At 51.9% G+C, this 18,454-nt stretch overlaps 1 protein-coding gene across 1 annotated transcript in view; it reads right to left on the bottom strand.

Moving 5' to 3' along the window:
- Positions 1 to 1,964: 1,964 nt before the first annotated feature.
- DNAI1 (dynein, axonemal, intermediate chain 1) overlaps positions 1,965 to 18,454 on the bottom strand; it is a 139,366-nt gene continuing 122,876 nt past the window's right edge. Inside the window, exon 20 of the mRNA XM_009334718.1 lies at positions 1,965 to 2,069. Coding sequence (XP_009332993.1) covers positions 1,965 to 2,069 — 105 coding nt within the window. The remainder of the gene's footprint in view (positions 2,070 to 18,454) is intronic.

The following is an 18,454-nucleotide window of genomic DNA, read 5'->3' as shown; positions in this document are numbered from 1 at the left end:
GTGGCCCTGGGGTGCTGTGTGCCCCCAGCCTCTGGAGGGCATTTGGCACCTGTCTGCCCCAGCAGCCAGTTTAATGAGCCACGAGAGCGTCTGCATGGTCTGTCTGTTTGTCCCCCAGTCTGTCTGTCAGTCCTCTCCAGCATTAGCACCAACACTGCTAGGCAAATGGCCCTTCTCCCTGGGTGCGTGTCCCTGCCTGCCCTCCTGCCTGCTCCCAGCCGAGGCCAGTCAGTGGGGTTTGACCTGCCTGCAGGCAGCAGACATGCCCTCGTTGGCATCCCCATCCCTGTTGAGAGCAGCCTGGGATGGCTTTTTGCTGGGGAGGTGGGAGACACGGGGAGAGATGAGGGTGCCCAGCTGAACAGCACTGAAGGGTCTTCCAGCCCCGTTGCTCCCCGGGGACCACAGTGGATCCACGGGGAGGGATGCTGGTGATCTGGCTTGTCCCCAGGCCTAGCAGCTGCCTTCCCCAACCCTGCCTGCAGGTGCTGTGGGTTTTGGAGCGCTCTGCCCTGCCCATCCTAGAGCCGAGCAATAGCCAAGGTCCCCACTGGCACAGCCGCTGTGATAAGGGGACAAAGGGGTGGGCTGTGCTGGGAGGGACACTGGCCAGGGTCCCTGCGCAGGCTTGGCCAGGCTTGGCAGAGCCTGTGGTTCCTCCCTATGTCAGGTGTAGCTAACGCATCCCTTTGCAGCGGTGTTTTTACTAGACTAATAAATCCATTGTAGGACCCAGGTGGCGACTCTGAGCTCTGCCCAGCGCCTGCAAAATTTGGGGGAGGTGGTGTGTCCTGCCTGTCCTGCAGGGCTGAGGAGTGGCTGCCCCAGGGCTAGTGGCTGATGTCCCTGCAGGACTGCAGGCCTTCTGCTGCGTGATGGCGACAAGGAAGGGCTCACGTCTGCATCCATCTGTGGCTTTTAAATGCTGGGTGAGAAACCTGGCTGAGTATTTCATTCCTGCAGCGTGTCTGCCCGGGCCGGGGGCATTCGGCTGTCAGGAGGGAGCATCCCCCAGCCCCAGTGCTAGAGGCACCAGAGAGTTTGCAAGCTGTGGCCTTAAGTTACAGGGATGCTTACGGGGGACTGCCCAGCTGAACAGATGGAGGAGACTTGCCACCACCCCTGCCTGGTGGAATGGGTGCCTCTGGTCCCCAGTCCCGGCAGCTGTGTGCAACGCTCCAGCGGTGACAGCCCGTCCCTGCTCATCAGCATGCGGCGAGGCCACCACAGCTCCTGCTGCCACTGCAGCCACGTAGCAGCTAATCCCTCTGCCGCAAAGCACCGGAGTGGTGGGAAGGCTCTGCAAAACCCAGCACCCAGCCGTTCCCACAGCCGCTGGCTGGGCAGAGGTGGCTGACCCCCACGCCGAGCCCCCCTGGGAAGAGGGGAGCTGTGAGCGTCCCGAAGCTGGTGGTTGGCAGCTGCTGTGATATCCTGTTTGCAGTGATGGCACATCCCTCTCCCACAGCCGGGGGGGACCAGGCCAGGTGCCTAGCCACCCTCCGGCTTGGGCTGCCACCCCAAAATCCAGGGGGCCGTGCGTGGCTGACCCCACAAATGGCTGTGGGGCTGCAGCTCAGTGCTCAGTCTCTCTGGCCACCACTCACGGTGGGACTGGCTGCCATCGAGCCGCAGACCTGAGGTTTCCCTAGGGCTGGTGGGACCAGCCCTCACCTGCCCTCCATGGGGCTCTCACCCGGTGCAAGCCCGGCCAAGGGTGGGGAAGAGCTGAGGGCTGTGTGGCTCTGGGGGACTGAGCACTGTGAGTTCTGCCTGACCCCAGAGATGACTGTACACTGCGCATCTCCCAGCACCTCTGTTTATTTGTCCGGGCACGGAGACGAAGTGCTCCTGCTATGGAAAGAGCAGGCAGCACGGGGCATGCGGCTTGCGTGCCAAGCAGCCACCGATCAAAGCTGGGCTTGTTTGGCCGGCGGCCCCTGGCAGAGCCATCGTTCCCCCACTCACTTCCCTGCCTTGCTCTCTGGCTCTCTCACCAGGTTAAGCAGCTTGTCCAGCTTTGCAATTTCCACCTCGGGGCCCTTCTTAACCTCCTGGCCTTTCTTCTCCTGCAAAGAGAGCAAGCAGGGCAGAGCTGTGAGCAGGGAGGACTGCGGGGATGGGGAGAGGTTCAGCGCAGGGAGGGATGCTGGGCTGCTGTGTCCCAGCTTGCAGCCCTCGCCAGGGGCTGATCTACAGGGGGATGCACCTACCTGTCCCCATATTTCAAGCCCAAGGTCCCATGAAATGTGTAAAAGCCCCCATGGGTTGGGGAAGGGCAGTAAGGAAGAGTTTGGGTGGGGATGGAAGTGGATCTGTTGATCCACAGTGACACAAACCCTCTTTTGCCTCTCTCCTCGCAGCTCTTCTCAGCCCTGTGGGACAGGACTGCCCTCTAATCCCCCCAGCTCTTCCCCCCAGACCCCGGGGAGGTGCCAGGCATGCATGACTCCCAGGGCAGTCACAGCGATGCAAATGTCCAAACCTCCCCAAAACGGTCCCACCGTACCCATTCCATGCTGGTGCTCCTGGAGAGAGGCAGCCACAGAAGCGGGAATTGACCCTTTTGCACCCAAATGTTTTTCCCCAGGAGGGCAGGTGTGTGCTGAGAGCCCCTAACCTGGGGGGATAAGTGAGTCCCAGGTGGGCCATTAGCTTGTCACTGAGGCTTTCTTGCCCCTGGGCACTCCCCAAACCTCCCATGGCATGGCCTGTCCCTGTGCCTCTTTGCATGCTGCTGTGCCAAGCCTGACACATGCCCCAGCGTGGGCAGTGAGGATGAGCCCTTCCCACAGCCCCCCCCAGCACCCGTCCCAAACCTCCCAGGTGCTAGAGCAAACTGCCAGCTTCTTGGGAGAAATCACATAGCACGAGGGAAATAAGACTGTCTGGTTGAGTCGTCGCTTGCTTGGGAGCAGCAGGAGCTTCCAGGCCTGGTGGGAAACAATGTCCCTGCTAAGGGTACAGTGCCACCCAATGGTTCAGGCAGAGGGCTGTGGGCTGCAGCATCAGTGCATTGCTCTCATCAGAGCTCGGGGGCTTTGGGAAAGTGGTAACTGGTTTTGGGCTCTCCAGATACATATCACAGCGCACACAGCCGCAGCGGAGGAATTTTCCAACCTGCATTCAGCCCACCAAGCCCTCCCACAGCTGAGCATCTACCCCGCAGGGTTCCTCCAGAACAGCATCCACCCAGTCGCTGCATCCCGTCGCTCAGTGCTGCCTTCCCCTTTGTCAGCCTGCCAGCTCTCACCTTGCCTCTGGATTTGCAGGGGGGGAGGAGGGGGGAGTCCCTGCTCCAGGGCTGGGAAGCTCCTCTGTGCCCAGCGTGGCTTTGGGCACCCCAGAAAGCAGATGCCAAGCACGGGCGAGCGGGAGGGCTGGTACCCAGTCTGACAGGCAGGCTCGGGAGAGGTGGCAGTGGGTCCCCAACACAGTGGCACAGCAACAGGGAACATCACCAACTGGGCTTGGAGGCAGCTCTTCTAATAGCCCCGGGTGCAGCAATTACAAACATGCACCTTTCCTTCAGCGTTGGAAAGAAATGCCAGGGCACAACATAGAGAAAGTTGTAGGGCTGCAGGATCACACTATGTTTCTCTAGCTAACATGGGCATCGCTGAAGACGATGACTGCTGGGAAAGAAGTCCCTAGGGGATCCCTGGGCTGCTCCCTTTTCCCAGCCCAGCACAACTGTGACAGAGCAGAGATTTCTCAGCTGCTGGAGGGCACGGCTGGGGTGAAAGCAGCCCAGGGAGGGGAACGGAGACATTTGGAAACCCCTCTGCTCCCAAGAAGACAGCACCGCTCCTTGCCCAAGCGCTGGGACAAGCCAGAGTTGTTTTTATTACCGAGTCCATTGATTGCATGCCGGGACGGTGCTGGTTTGTATTAATGCCGCTAAGTGAGCAACGCCCTTCGTGGCTCTGGTCCGGGCACTGGGAGCAATGTTTGTACTAATGGCCCACGTCACAACCAAGCATCTCTCTGAGTGAGAGCTTTGGGATAAACACAGCTGCTCGGGGTATTTCAGGACTTAGCTATTGCTGCAGAAAAGCTGCTTTGCTGTCTGACGGCATTTAAAACACTCTCTTTGGCACCCTGCGTTGCACACAGCACCATACACAGGTCCTTGAGACAGGCTAAAGAGGCAACTGCTTTGCTCAGCTGGGAAAAGGAGATCCTGAAGCCATCTCCCATTGACTTACCTCCATCCCAAGCACTTTGTTCTCCCCACTGGTAGGGTCAGGGAGGGTCCCTGACTGATGTCCTCCAGGTAGGACCTCCCTGCCAGGTCCATGGGGACCGTATCTGAGCCTTCCTGAAGTCACCAGCCACAGGCAAGGCTCAGTTCCTAGCCACCCAGCTGTGCCTAAAACCTCGACTTTCACACTGGCTTGGCTCCTTTGGTGCTTCTGGACAAGCTGCGACAAAGCCACATGCAAGCCTGTAATGAACCGTAACCGAACCAGAGCCCTAATTTCATGCCACACAACCAGGCAAGCAGGATGACACAGGGAAGGAAAATTATAATGTCTTTTGGGGGGCACTGGAGCGGAAAGTTTCCCTTTATTCCTCCATCTGCTTTTCCCGGGGTGGCTGTGCATGTGAGCTGGCCAGGCCGCTGCAGGCTGGCTGACAGCACCACCACAGCACTGCAGCATCCGCTCCAATGCACACGGCAGCTTCCTACAAATCCAGGGGCTTCACCTGTGTCAGACCTCCGAGGAGCAGCCCTTCTCAGGGCAGAGCTGTTGCAATTTCCCAGAGCGCACGCAATGCAGGGAAGCATCGCCTCTGTGCGCGGCTGCCGATGGGCTCTCCCTCCTGACCAAAGCCGTGGCCAGGTGTGGAAAGGGCACTCATGGGGCTCTGCCACCTGGTATGTAGCTGAGCCTGTCCTCCGCCTGCATCCCTGCTTACACTGCATCCATGGGGCTCATCGGGAGCTGAGAGGGAGCCAGGGCAGAGCATCCCCCCCCCATGGAGCTGACAGATGCAGAGATGAGCTTACATGGGAGGTCTGTCCCTGAGGAGCTCACCGAATGGGTACTGGAGCTGCTCACAGCAGTGTTTGCACGGCTTTTATTGTTAACAGTTCCCATCAGGAAAGCAAAATGCTCTTGGCTGAAATGGTGATGAGGGACGTGTCAGGAAAGCTCACAGCAGGGGCAGAAAAGGCTTTGCGTGGAGACGGACTCTGCCCCGCTGACAGGGCATGACCCCTGGAAGGTGAGATGGGGAGGAGACCCCCCCCTGCATATCCCCATGCTGCTGTGTTCATGGCCAAGTCCCCCATTGCCCTCACACTCCCTGTGCCTTATGCCTGGGCCCCACTCTGGCTCTCCAGGCAGGGAAACTGAGGCATGGGGCTCCTGGCCCTATCAGCCGTGTGGGGACAACTGCTGCAGGACCCTTAATGGTCCTCTCAGCCCCAAAGGTGAGTACTGTCACTGGAAGCGAAGCAGGAGGTGGAAGATGACTGAAGTGGAGCCCCAGGGGCAAGGGCAGGGCAAGGACAAGGATGAGGACGAGGACTGGCTTTTTGAAGACCCCAGACCCATCACCCTGGGAACCCCAGGCCCAGCCCTCTCCACACTGGCACATACTGAACTCTACATCCAGGATATGGGAGCCATCTGAACTGGATTCCCTGCATCTTGGCTGATGCCTTCATTCCCTCGCTGAACAGTAAACCGCCAAGTTAATAAAACTCTCCCATAAAATCCATGATGCTGGCACTTTTCAACATCCTTTTTTTTTTCCCCATTGGTGGAATAATCATAAAACATCTGCTGTAAGGTTTCAATTAAACAGAGCAAAACATGTTTATGTTTTAAAGTAGCGAGGAAGTCAACCATGGTGGCACGAACATAGACAGAAAAGTCCCCATAACTTCCCCAAGAGCAGAGGGGATCCTTCCCCCTGCTGAGTCCTGGCTAAGGGCCACAGGACAGGCTCTGCCCTGCTGCCATCATGACACTGATAGTCCCAGTCCCTGCCATTCCTGACTGGATGGGATTTCTAGGCATAGCCGTGCTGGGACAGGATCTGGCTGCTTTACAAAGCAGCCCAGTGACCTAGGACACCAGTTTCCCACACAAAAGATGTTTAAGCTTTTACAGTCTGATTTCAAAGAGGGTGAGAAGTTCCAAGAAGCCACCAATGGGGCTGCCCAAAACTCCCATCCTTATTATCCTCAGTGGGAAGGCGCACACAGCCTGCCAGGACTTCAGAGGTATGCTGCTCCCGGAGAAGACTTTTTCTTGTTCCTTCTGCCCTGCGCAGGGGTAGGTCAAGGTGACACCTCTAGGGTAAGGGCTCTTGCATTAGCAAAACATACCAGTGACAGGTCCAGTGAATTCAATGAATGAAAGCAAAGAAGAGACTTCCCTGGAGCATTTCTGTTGGGAAGACCAAGGAAACCCAAACTCCTTCGTGAACACAGCAAAATTTTCCTCACTGGTTCCCTGGGCCACCAACCAAAACATGCATCAATGGGGGTGTGATATGACCTGCAGCCCTCAAGCCTTCCAAAACCTACCCTGTCGTGGTCCTATTGCAACTCGATGCTGTTATGTAGCAGGTGAAGATTGAGTTATGCTGAGCTGGGGATGATGTCTGTGCCAGGACCACTTCTGGGCTCTCAAGAAGCCCATTTACATACAGCAGCAACGTGCTTATCAACCACAGAGGGCCTCGAGTCACACTCACAGCTTGATTTGACAGTATTGCTCCTGGCCTGCGGAAGGATTAGCTGACAGACTGGAAATAAGGATTTAGGCTTATTTTGCTACTGTTTGGAAATCAGTGACGCAGGAAATGTTCTGCTTGCAGGGAATGAAACTGACAGAAAAGCCCAAGAGATGCCTGGGTCGTTCAGGCATCAGCAACCACGCAGGATCATCGGCCCCAAAGATGCTCATCCTTCCAGCTTCAGCTAAAACCTGTGCTGTTCAGGGCAAGAACCTCTCCTTGCTCCAGCTCACATATTTTACTCAGAGATCTCTGCTAGCATCTGCACTGGACCATGCCGAGGCACAGCAGGGCAGACAGGTCTTGTGGCCCCAGGTGACCTGCCCTTGCTTGCTGGAAGTCCCCAGTGAAGCCACTGGAAGCAGCAAAGACACAGCGCTGGGACCAGCCTGTGGCTCAGCAGCACACATCTGCTAGTAAAGGCGTGGGAGCAAAGGTCAGCGATACCTCACAGGCAGGAGGTGCAAACAAAACTGGATCAGACCTGGAAGGGGCTGGGAGTATCACTGGGAATAAACCAGAGGGAATTGGGTGACACTCAGGGGATGTGGGCAGGGGTCATATGTATCTAAATGGCTGGTACCTGTCTGCAGCACACCACAGGGCTGGCTGGCTTGCAAACACCCATGGGAGAGGGGAGAGATCATTTGATGGAAAGGATGGGGTCTGCAGCAGCAGAGAGCTAATAGCAAGGTCAAACCCTCATCCACAGCCATAAGGGAGGACAGCCGTCACCACAACTCCGTGTCCACTCTGCCGGAGGCTGGCTGGAACCCCACACCCTTGCTGACCCCCCTTGCAGTGTTCTCTCGCCAAGTAAAAAACGTGCACACAGGAGGAGCCAAACCCTTCCCCATGGGTTTCTGCAACCTCCGGCAAAGCTGTGGAGGAGTTTGGCTTTTGCTTTTGTGCTGATTGGTGCCACAGTGCGATCTCTACTGACCCTCAGCAAGGAGCTCAGGAAATACTAAGCAGCGAGCCTCTGAAGCACCTTGTGGCAAGTTGTGTTAACAGGATTTAATGAAACATCGACAGTGCCCTCTGAAAGCACTTACTAGCTGGTCTGATCCAACCGTATACCCGGCTGAGCATGGGAAGCTGCTAAACTGTGTAGCCCATCTCACAGTGACCACAGTGCAGAGCCCAGCCTCACCAGCCCCGGGCGCAGGGGAGCATGAGGAGGGTGCTGGTGGGCACTGTGGGGTGCAGGATGGGCAAGAGCAGGCTCACCTAAGGCCTAAGAAAGGCTTAGCTCCAGGCTCTTCTGCTTGGGCCATCAACAAAGTGATTTGGCTTCCAGCCACGCTGAACGTTCCCTGTTCTTGCTAAGTCCAGAGCCATGAGCAACGTCTCTTACACACCACTAATTTAGGCACCTAAGTATAGCCATAAGAAGACCACATTTAGCAGCCATGCATGAAAACTTCAGTGAGCAAGGCCAAGCTGAGCGCAGACAGGGCCCATGGCAGTCCCCACAGCTCCTCCAAACAGGGCATTATAATGACTCGTTAACTCTTCCCGAATTTATCCCAGTACCAGTCACAGAAACCCACAAAAACTATTTAAAAGAGTTGGTCTTCTGCCTTTTCTGTATCTGGCACTTATGGGTTCAAAACAGGGATGTGGTCATGATCCTCAGTTCACATATCACCAAAAAAAATATCTTTGAAGCGGAGGATAAATTTTAAAGTTATCCAAAGACATTTTGGTCTGAAATGGGCCAAATGAGCAAATATCCTTAACTCTGCCCTGCACAGGTACTGTGATTAGGAAGCATCAGCAACAGGCTCTTTGCTCCTTCAGGAGGTCACACTGGGTTTTGCCAGCCCTGCGGACAATTTGGCTGCACTCTAGCTGTGAGCAGTGTGTGTGTGTGTGTGTGAGCTGGAGAACAACTTTGCCTGCAGGCATCATTACCCTCGGTCACTGAGACGAGCCAACAGCAGCCTCCTCAAATGGAGCAGCCTGGTGAGATGATAAACTCTTCACAAGGTGCATGGAAAAGATTTTCAGTCATATCAGTTCACAGATTTAGTGCTAAGCACTGAGAAAAATTGTGTGCAAGATACTTACCCTCCCCTGACCCTCAGAGGCTTCATAAAAGGTCTGGAGTGGAGTAAAAAGCCCAAAAGCTTTTGCCTCCAGCCCAGGGGGTCCTGGTGGTGCAAACCACCGTTGGGATAAGGACAGAGGGATGGGATGCCCTTTCCTTCACCTCCCTGGGAGACAGGCAGTGCATCCCCCACCGCCCTGAAACCCTGGATCCAGCCCTACTGGGTTCAGACTTTCTGCAGTGCCATTGGGCTCTTCTGGATGGGATAGATCACTTTAATTTGCTCTTAGCACCGTTCAGTGGGAAGCCCCGTTACCCAAAGTCTGCCCACATGCTGTGTGTTATAATGGTGTCAGATGGGAAGGCTGGTGGGGGTATTAGTGCCTGATGTTTTAGCTGTGGGATCTCTCAGACCCTAGCAGTGGGGAGGAAGGAAGCGAGAAGAGGGTTTTAGTTAAGATTGTCCGTACAAAACACCAGGCAGGCGATACCTTGGCTTCTAGCTTGACTTCAAATATTGCCGCAATTCCAGTGAAACCCAGACACCAAACCTCAATGCAACCTAAACAATCCTAAAGATGCCCAGGCTTCACTAGCTCTTGTGCCTACCACAAGGAGCCACATCTGCAGCACCTCTTTTCTCGGGCTGGCAGGCCTGCAGCGAGAGGCTTGAGCAGACACAGCACATACATCAAACTCATCCAAAGGGGCAAAATCAAGGAGATGCCCTGCGGTGCACAGGGATCCCAGCAGTCTTCAGCTGCAGCCCTTGATGCCAGCTGGCAGGTAGCACCGTCAGCCACCCAGCAACATTTCTTTATCATTCAGCATCTCTTACTTTTTTCTTACTTCAGCTTTACTCCAGCATTTTTGCATGACAGCTCAGTAAACTGTCAGATTACAGATTAGAGTTTAATAAAAGCAACCAAACGTGGATGCGAATGTGCAGCTCCTGCAATACTTTGGTACTGCTGTTATCTCACAGAGCATAGCATTTCATGGGAGATCATCTGCAATTGTATGAACAGTATATTTTAAAAAGTTGCAATCTTTCCAATACCTCTTTCTCTGGCCACCATTGTTGATATATATATATATCTCCTGCAACCACATTTTAACTGCCTTAAGAAAGTCCAGCTGCTGTTTCTCTCCTGACATAGCACCTTCTTTAAAACTTTTGTCATGCCAATTTTTTAATACAGCTTATAAAAATATTTGCATAGGAAATGTATTCTTGTTTGCTACTAACATGAGAGCGTGTGAATATACTTCACTTTGGATAAATACAAGTACACTGGAAACTGAGTTTTTCTATAAATAGAAGGGAACAGTCTTCACTCACAGATGCCCCATATTTAATAACATTAAATGCCAATGGCATGAAAGATGTATTATAACTGATACTGTTCTGCTTACTGAAAGAGCTCAGTCTGCAGTTTAATGTCAGGCCACAGTGCTCTCTCCCTCTCTCCTGCTCTCCATGACTTCACTTGAACTCAGGGACGCTCCAGAAATAGCACTAGATATTTCAACTGCATGAACAATTGTGTCATCTCGACAACACATTCTCGTGTGTAGGTTTCATTTAAACCACAGTATCACCTGGAGCAGGGCTAGGAGGGGTTAGTCCACTAGGCCACCCTGGTCTATGGTGAGAGCAGCTACTTTTAAATTGCTTCTGACAGACGCTTGTCCAGCACTTGACCTAGTCCTTGGGGTGCCCAGCACAACGTGCTCCGAGTGGTGGATTGTCACGCTCTGCTCCCATCACCTGCATGGCCATTTCTTTTGAAAACCCTCAGGGACAGTGCAGCCAACCCATCTCCTGGTGATGGCTGCCAGCATGTCCCTCTCACAGCCACTGAAACCCTTTCCCTAAGCCTTTTGCTGCTGTCTTATAACCTCAGAGCACTGCCTTCCTTGCCCTGCCAGCCCCCGAGCTCTTTAGGGGTGCACATCTCTCTGCATCTCCCTGCTTCCAGCCTCTCAGCTGGCCACATTGTCCTTGCTGCTCTCCTGCTCCTCACGTCCTTCAAGCCCGGTACCCCAAACTGGAGCTGAGGCCTTTGCACTGCTAAGCAGTGCAGCAGGATCAGCTTACGTGTCCTGTTCACCCCTTTCTTGCCTGTGCTCTCCAGTACACCACCTCTGCTATGGCAGGGCACTGCTGGCAAGTGAGATCTTTTTCTGTTCACCTCCTTGGTCAATTATTCCCACCTCCTTTCTCCCTCCTCTTATTTTGCCTCCATCCTCACCGAAGTGCATCCTGTTTACTTCAGACCGTTTCTCCCATTTGCCACAAATTAAATGGCTTGCACAGCTTCTCTCCACCTGCTGCACAGGAAATGGCCAGGCAAATGATAAATGCCACACAAACACTCCCAGGCTTGGAAAACAGATACACTATTAGTCTGGACTATGTGGGACGTCGTGCTAAATTGCATCAGCTATGACTAAGTTACGCTGCAGCATGCAAATCAGGGCTTAAAAGGGGTCAGCAAGAAGCTGGACGCAGGACAAGCGTGGGAAATCCGGCAGCTAGAGCTGTTGCTCTTGCCCAAGATCCAACCCTGTTACAGCAGCTGAAAAATCCCTTCCTGCCCCACAGATAGACAAGGCTCAGCTGTAAGTGCCCCTTTGTCCTGGGAGCTCCTGGTTGGCAGTTTTGCTGGTGTCAATCCTCTACTGAAGATGGGCTTGGCACAGTCCTGCTTGGTGGAGGATGCTTGTCGCTGCCTGTTGGGACTTCTCTCTGAGCCCACGCAGCCCGTAGTAATGTTGAGGATGTGTTATACACTCCCTGTTCATGTTCACAGTGACCCAACAGCAGTGGACTGCCCATAAGGGTCTGAGTAAGAGCTGTACAGAGAAGAAGATTCATCCTGGCCCAACTGCAAATGCAGGGTCCAAGGACTGCATATCAGCCAGAAGGAGACAGAATAAAACAACGCAGGAGAAAGCCAGTGACAGGCTGGGAGGCAGCTCAGGGAGTGCTCCTCTGGCGCACAGGCACCCGTGGAGCACCTCGCTTCCTTCTGGGAGACACTGTCAGCAGTGCGCAGACCTGCCCTGACCTGGTCAACAACTGCTCTGTGGGAAGCAACCCAGGGCAGACCTGAATATCGGCTCCCTGGCACGCAGTGATGGGGATGGCAATGGGCTGGATTTGGGAATGCTCCTGTCCCACCAGCAGACCCAGATTCCACATGCACCGGTGGCCTGTCCATACCCATGTCTCGCCCTGCCACCCAGAAGCATGGGGTCTTCCGGGTCCTGTCTGCAGGTGAAAATGGGGTGCACGCTGACTAAAAAGCAGATCTAGAGCCTGTGTTAGGGTAAGTTGTCCAGGCGGGAGGCAGCCATTTTAATGACAATCCAGTCTTAAGATGCTGATCTGGCTCCAGCCCAAGTCTTTGTACTAAGCTCCTTGACATCCTGTTTAGAAAAGCATTATTAAAATCTAATTGCTTCATGCATATATTGCTGTTTTAATTATAGCAGAAGCAGAAGAGAGATGAGAGCAGTAATCAATCTCTCTGATGCTAATACATATCTGAAGAAGTAACTGGCCATGGGAAAAGCCAATCCAACATCATCTATGGAAACCAGAGGGATATATTCCTAGTGATTGTCCATTCTGCCAACAGCACAGTCACATTGTGGCCAGGGGTGGCCTCCCTAAACTGCTCTCTGCTTTGAGTCACTGACCAGGATGCTGCACCTGAATTAATTTTACATGTTCACTGCTGTGTCTCTGTTGTACCAAAATGTAATTACTTCAGTGCCATAGACCGGTTAAACCCGCCCGCTCAGCTGGCATGGAGCTTCTTTGCAACAGAGTATTGCAAAATAAAGACAGGCTGGGAAGAAAACAATGTAGAAGTCATTAGGTCCTTAAGGTAAGCACTTCCTAAGGTAATGTGTCCATCACTCAGCAAGTCCCACCACTACCAACGATGGAACAAGGTTAACCAGAAGCTGACAGCTTCAGCAAGACAGTGGCCAAGCTGGCAGAAGCAACTATCTGACAATTAATTGCAGATTTAAGGACTAGAGGGAACCTGTTACCAGAGATTAACCAAAGCTGATGCATATGCTTAACACTAAGTGGACAGATCTGCTACATCAAGAGAACAACAGTGGTACAAAGCCTGTCACCTTACTGAGGTTGAAAGCCTTAACACACCAGCAAACACAGCCTGATCCTCGCCCTACTCTTTGTGTTGCTGGAGCTGGGACAGAGGGACATGGCTGGGGCAACGCTGCCAGGCAAACAGCCAGCATTTGTCCTGGAGGGCCCTTGGAAGAGGTATCTCCTTGGTGGAGATGGCAGACATCTTCCCACATCTGAATACCAGTTCTGGCTGCAGATTCCACCAGCATAGTCAGATCATTATCTCAGGAGGGGTCACTTCTTCCCAGGCTCTCCTGTTTCTGTTCTGATCTGAGCCCATGCACGGATCCTCCTGATATCGTCCTGGTGTGAGAAGTTCCCTGAAACCCAAAAGTGTTGTCAGGCTGCAGGTCTGGGAGGAAGTAATAAAGACTGAACAAGAACCTGGTGATGTTTTGAGAGTCCTCAAGATGATAACCAAAGTTGTTCCTCTCCACCAGCATGGGGAGATGCCTAAACTGACCTAAAGGAATGGTGGAAGCAATTGCTTTGTAGAAATAATATTGCTTCACCCCCCTATATCCCACTGCTTCTCCCGCAAAACAGTTAACCATGTGGATCCTGTGTGTAAAGAGCTGTGAGATGCAGATACCACAAATGCCAAGACATGGTGGTTGCTCCAGGCACTTTGCTGATCATGCTCTTCCCCCTCACTGCGGGGGAGTGTTCAGCATCATTTGAGAGCTGGGTGAAACGCAGCCCAGCAGGGGATGAGCCCACTGCGCTGCTGCACGCCTGGCACTGCGCAAGTGCCTTGGCATCAAGAACAATCCTGAAAAGAGATATTTTCACAGCTGGCAACCAAGCAGGAAACAAAAGAAAGACAGAAAGGGGCCACTTGTGCTCAGAAAATTAAATCCAAATTTGATTCCAGTAATTATACTTTCATTAACACCCTATTTGCCATAAAGATGCATAAAATCCCTAAGTGAGAGCTGCAATTGCTCTGAAGGTGAGAAGAAGGTAACTGGGGAAATAGTGCGAGCCTCTTCCTAGCCTGTAAAATCCTTAAGAAGCCTGGATCATTGTGAATGGTTATTGTTTGTAATTGAACTTCCCCAGCAACCATCTGTAAATGAGCCAGGAATCCAGTGAGAGCAGCAGAGAACCTGTAACAGAGCTGATTTATTCCAGCAGCCCCTGATTTAACCATAGACAAATGCAATATTTCCTATATGACCATCTGGGGCTTGGATGCTGTTGCGGTGAACCCATGAGCCAAACTCTCACCTCGCTCCTCGCTGAAATCATACCACGTTGCAGGTGTGGGATTACTGACTGGGTTGTGCTCATTAACATAGTTCTGAGTTCTTGGACCACAGGAACTTGGTCCGGGCTCTGTACTGAAGCAGGAACAAGCACAGCTGAGACCAGTGCTGGCAGATGTTTTTGGTACTTTGTGAAGGTCTTCACCTCCTTGATTTCAGTCCATCTCTCCAATGTTTCAAGGTCATGTGGAGATCTGATGTGAAGTCTTTCAAAGTCCTTGTGACCCTCCATGCCACCAGGCCCTCTCAAGACTTTGTAAGTGGACTCTCTGCTAGGTCATCCAAAGAATGAATGGGGAATTTGAAATGCCAGTGAGGACACCAACCAACCCCCCAGAATAAATCCGCAGACTGCTCTGAGATATCATCACAGTTATCCCACTGATAACTGCTTTTTTGGGGTGATTTTTCAGCCTGTTACTCTTCCCACTTCTGGTGTAACTTTTGCAATCTCCTGGCTTAGCTCAGCCATGCACTTGTGATGTGGAGTGGCATCAAAAGTCTGAAGAAAGGCAAGTACACAACCACAGGAGAAGGTTCCCTCAGGAGAGACAGGTAAAGCCAAGGATGGCTACAGAGGCTGAGGGTGAGAACCACACTCAACCCCTGTGTAATGCTATGGCATAAGAGTAGCTGTCAGTCTAGTAAGAAGCCTAAGTGTTCAATATTTCCTGTCATACAATGGATAAAGCTTTAGCAGTTTTTCTCCAGAAGGCTGCAACACAGGCAGGCAGCTCCGAGCCAGAACGTGCTAATTAAGAAACACTAGGTGAGTGTTAATGAAAGAAGCTTTGGGAAGTTGGAGCAAGCAAAGAGGGTGAAGCCCTCTCACCTCCTGTCCCCGGTGCTATGTGGTGCCACATCCTCAGTCACTGGAAGAAAGGAAAGGAGCTTTCTAGGGAGGAAAGAAATAAGTCAAGAAGATGATGGCTGTGCTGGCTCAGTGCTTCTGTTCTCTGCCCCTGGTGATGAAAAACAGACTGCAAAAAGTCTTCATTTTCAGCTAATGGATAGGAGGGTTCCAGTTTCACCTATGGAAAGAGAGGCAGAAGGTAGTTTAAGGGCTGAACTGAGATGTTGATAAACCAGACTGAGTCCAGCAGAGACTACCAAGATTGTTGAGGGCTGGAGGATTGGCACTGAGGAGACACTAAGGGTGCTGGGCTTGTTCAGCCTGGAGAAGAGATGGTTTTGGGTGACCTAGCAGGAGCCTGCCAGCACCCAAGAGGAGGATATCAAGAAGACAGAGATGGGCTCTTTACAAGGGTGCACAGCAGGAGAACGAGGCACAACAGCCATAAACTGAAACAGGGAAGGATTCAATGTGACATAAGAAAGTTTTTCTCCACAGTGACAGTCAGCCACTGGAACAGGGCTCCAGAGAGGCTGTGGGATCCCCAGCCTTGGAGGTTTTCAAGATAAGCCTAAGCCCTGAGCAACCTTGTCTGATATCAGGGCTGACCCTGCTTTGAGCTGGAGGTTGGGCTACAGACCTCCCAACATCCCTCCCAGCCTGAATGTGCTTGTGGCTCTACGATCCCAGGATGTTCTTCACCACCAAAGGTAAACTGAAGGATGAGTTTTGCAGCAATACCCTTCTCTGTTGTTGTGCTCTTATTGCAGACAGCATTTGTAAACAAATATTCTCTTAACCATATATTGCTCATAGTGTGGGGACTGGTGCAGAGCAATCCAGCCCTCAGTGGGGCAATTCCCAGCCCCGGGGAACGCTGGCACACTGTAAGAGGGGACAAGCTCCCCAGCACCTTCCTCCCAGGGTATCCAAAGGTTGAGGAAGCTGTACAGACCAGTTTGAATGTTGGTATTAGAGGGGTAAAGTGAGGAAGAAGGTCTCCCAGTGAAAAACGACAACCAGGAAGCACTGGAGAAAACCCGTGGAGAGTGGGAGCCTGAGGTAGACAGCTAGAGGACCAAGGAGGAAGCTGGACTAAGAGTCTGTGAGAGCTGGCACTATGGGGATCAGAAAGTAAGGACTGTTTTCCTGTGCTTACTGACAAGTGGAAAAGCTCCGACCTGACATAAGAGGGGAGCTTATATGATCCCAGGCATGTGGGGCAAGTATACCTTTTCCCACTAGGCTTATTTCAATGGAAGAAAAGGGATAACATTGATTTAACGTCGACCCATGCTCACTGTTTTGTAACACTTTGTTGTCTCTGAGTGCTTACAGTTTGATTGTTTAACATGAGCTAGTAAATAAGCCAGAATGAAGAGAACTGAAGAGTTCAGGAGTCTGTAAATCTCTTCATATACAGCTACCTGGCCTGTTCCAAGCTGTGATTACCTCTTTATAAAAGCTGTGAATCTCTCTATAATGCTGCCTGTCAATCCCCGATCATTTCAAGAAGATCAAAAGCAGAAGCAGGTTTAATAGATTTTAAGCCCAGAAATAACCGTTACGATTCACACAGCCTCAGTCAGTAAACCCATCACACCAATGACTCCTCTTGGAGCTGAAGCACATCTTTCAGTAAAAGACAAGGAGTTTTGATCTGACGAATTTGAGAGATGTGGACAAGCTAGTGGCACGCTAAATATGTGTGCTCTAGTCCTTGTTTGAATTTGGTTAGCTGCCAAAACCCATTATATCTCTTTCTGCTAATTTAAAGAGCCTTCCCCCATTGTGGATCCCTTCCCATGCAGGTGCCTTTAGGCTGAGATCAAGTTATGGCTTAATTTATTTGTGAGGTCCTAAAAAGCTCCTTGAAGTTATGTTTCTCAGACCTTAGATCAACCCTCTTGCTCTTTCCAGACTTAGTTTGTATTTTTTGTCAGTCAATCACCTCCACTGAAGTGTCAACCCTGGATGCAACCTGTGCACTGCAGCTGGCGATGGATTTGCTAATGCCACTCCCAAACATCGGGCCCTGGTTTCACTCTTGCTCTGTACTACCCCAGTGAGGCAGCCAGACTCCATGTTTGGCTCGGTGTTTCAGTGCCATGCTGCACATTAATGCTTTCCTTAACAACCTTCAAGCCTCCTTCATCATCTCCAGTTCCAGGATGCAGCCCCAGAGCTGTGAGGGCAGTTGGCATGGGATCTATATGCACCCTGTACCACCTTGCGTCTGGCTGTACTCTGATGGGTATTGCTGAAACAACACCATGGTACCGAGTCATCTGGTTTGGCCTCTGAGACTGTCTTGCTGCCAGTGCTATTTACTCAGCAGCAACACTCACATCTGACACTGACAGCACTATCAACAGGAGCTGGGTCACAAAAATACCCTGTTGATCCCTGCCAGTCTATCTCCAGCAGGCAGAGACCCCTGCCTATGGTTAGTTTTAAAGATCTGCTGGTCCCAGCTCCCTTTAGCTGAATCCATGCAGCTTTTGTGTAGTGCTTTTTCTTTTAAACAGGGTGTTTATTTTTAAGAGAAAGTCCATGCTGAACCATGTTTTCAGGCTATAAATAATATCTCGCAACAGGTCTTTCACAGGCTTGAGTCAAACAGCATTTGCCAAGCAAGGCTGAAAGCCCACAAAGTGACCGGTAAATGCATAGGGAGCATGGTGGTGTTTAAGAGGTCTCACGTTGATAGACAAGCAATTCTTTCTGAAGCAAGGGAAACAGCTCGATTGCAATGTTTAAGTTTCCTCTAATTCCCTCATCCACATCACATAATGCGTGGCACTTCTGTAGCACCTTTCAGCCCAGTCTGTCCAAGCCTTTTACTAACTTGGAGGTTACTCACTCACAGGGAGCAGCAGGGACAAGCTGGTCAGTGGTTTCAATGCAGCTTGCAGAAAGCAAAAACTGTCACTGTGAAGGATGGTGAAGCATGGGGACACAGGCTGTATCTTCTCCAACGAACCCTTGCTAGTGACTCCAAGCTGGGTAAGGGGCAGGGATAGAGAGGAGGGGAGAAGCCAATTGCCTTGCTCTTGGGAAACCCTGCTCAGCCTGTGACCACAACTGTTACAACTATTTCAGATATAAAGGAACAAGAGGGCTGGAGCTTTCTCTGCCAAGCCCTCTCTCTTTCTTCCTTTGCAGGTAGGCAATGGTGGTGTCCCGTTTTCCTGTTGCGTTTTGGAGTTAAAGCTCAGACTAACCTTGACTCAAGATGAAGACCTGACTGATTGCAGAAGACTGCCTACAGCATCAGCCTCTGAAAAATCATGCCTGGCAACACATCCCTGGCTATAAGCAGGGTACAAACACTCTGACAAACCAATTTT

The sequence above is a fragment of the Pygoscelis adeliae genome, unplaced genomic scaffold, assembly GCF_000699105.1.
Source record: "Pygoscelis adeliae isolate BGI_AS28 unplaced genomic scaffold, ASM69910v1 Scaffold442, whole genome shotgun sequence".
Taxonomy (NCBI): Eukaryota; Metazoa; Chordata; class Aves; order Sphenisciformes; family Spheniscidae; genus Pygoscelis; species Pygoscelis adeliae.
Note: the sequence above shows the minus strand (reverse complement) of the source record. Positions and strands in the feature narration are given on the sequence as shown.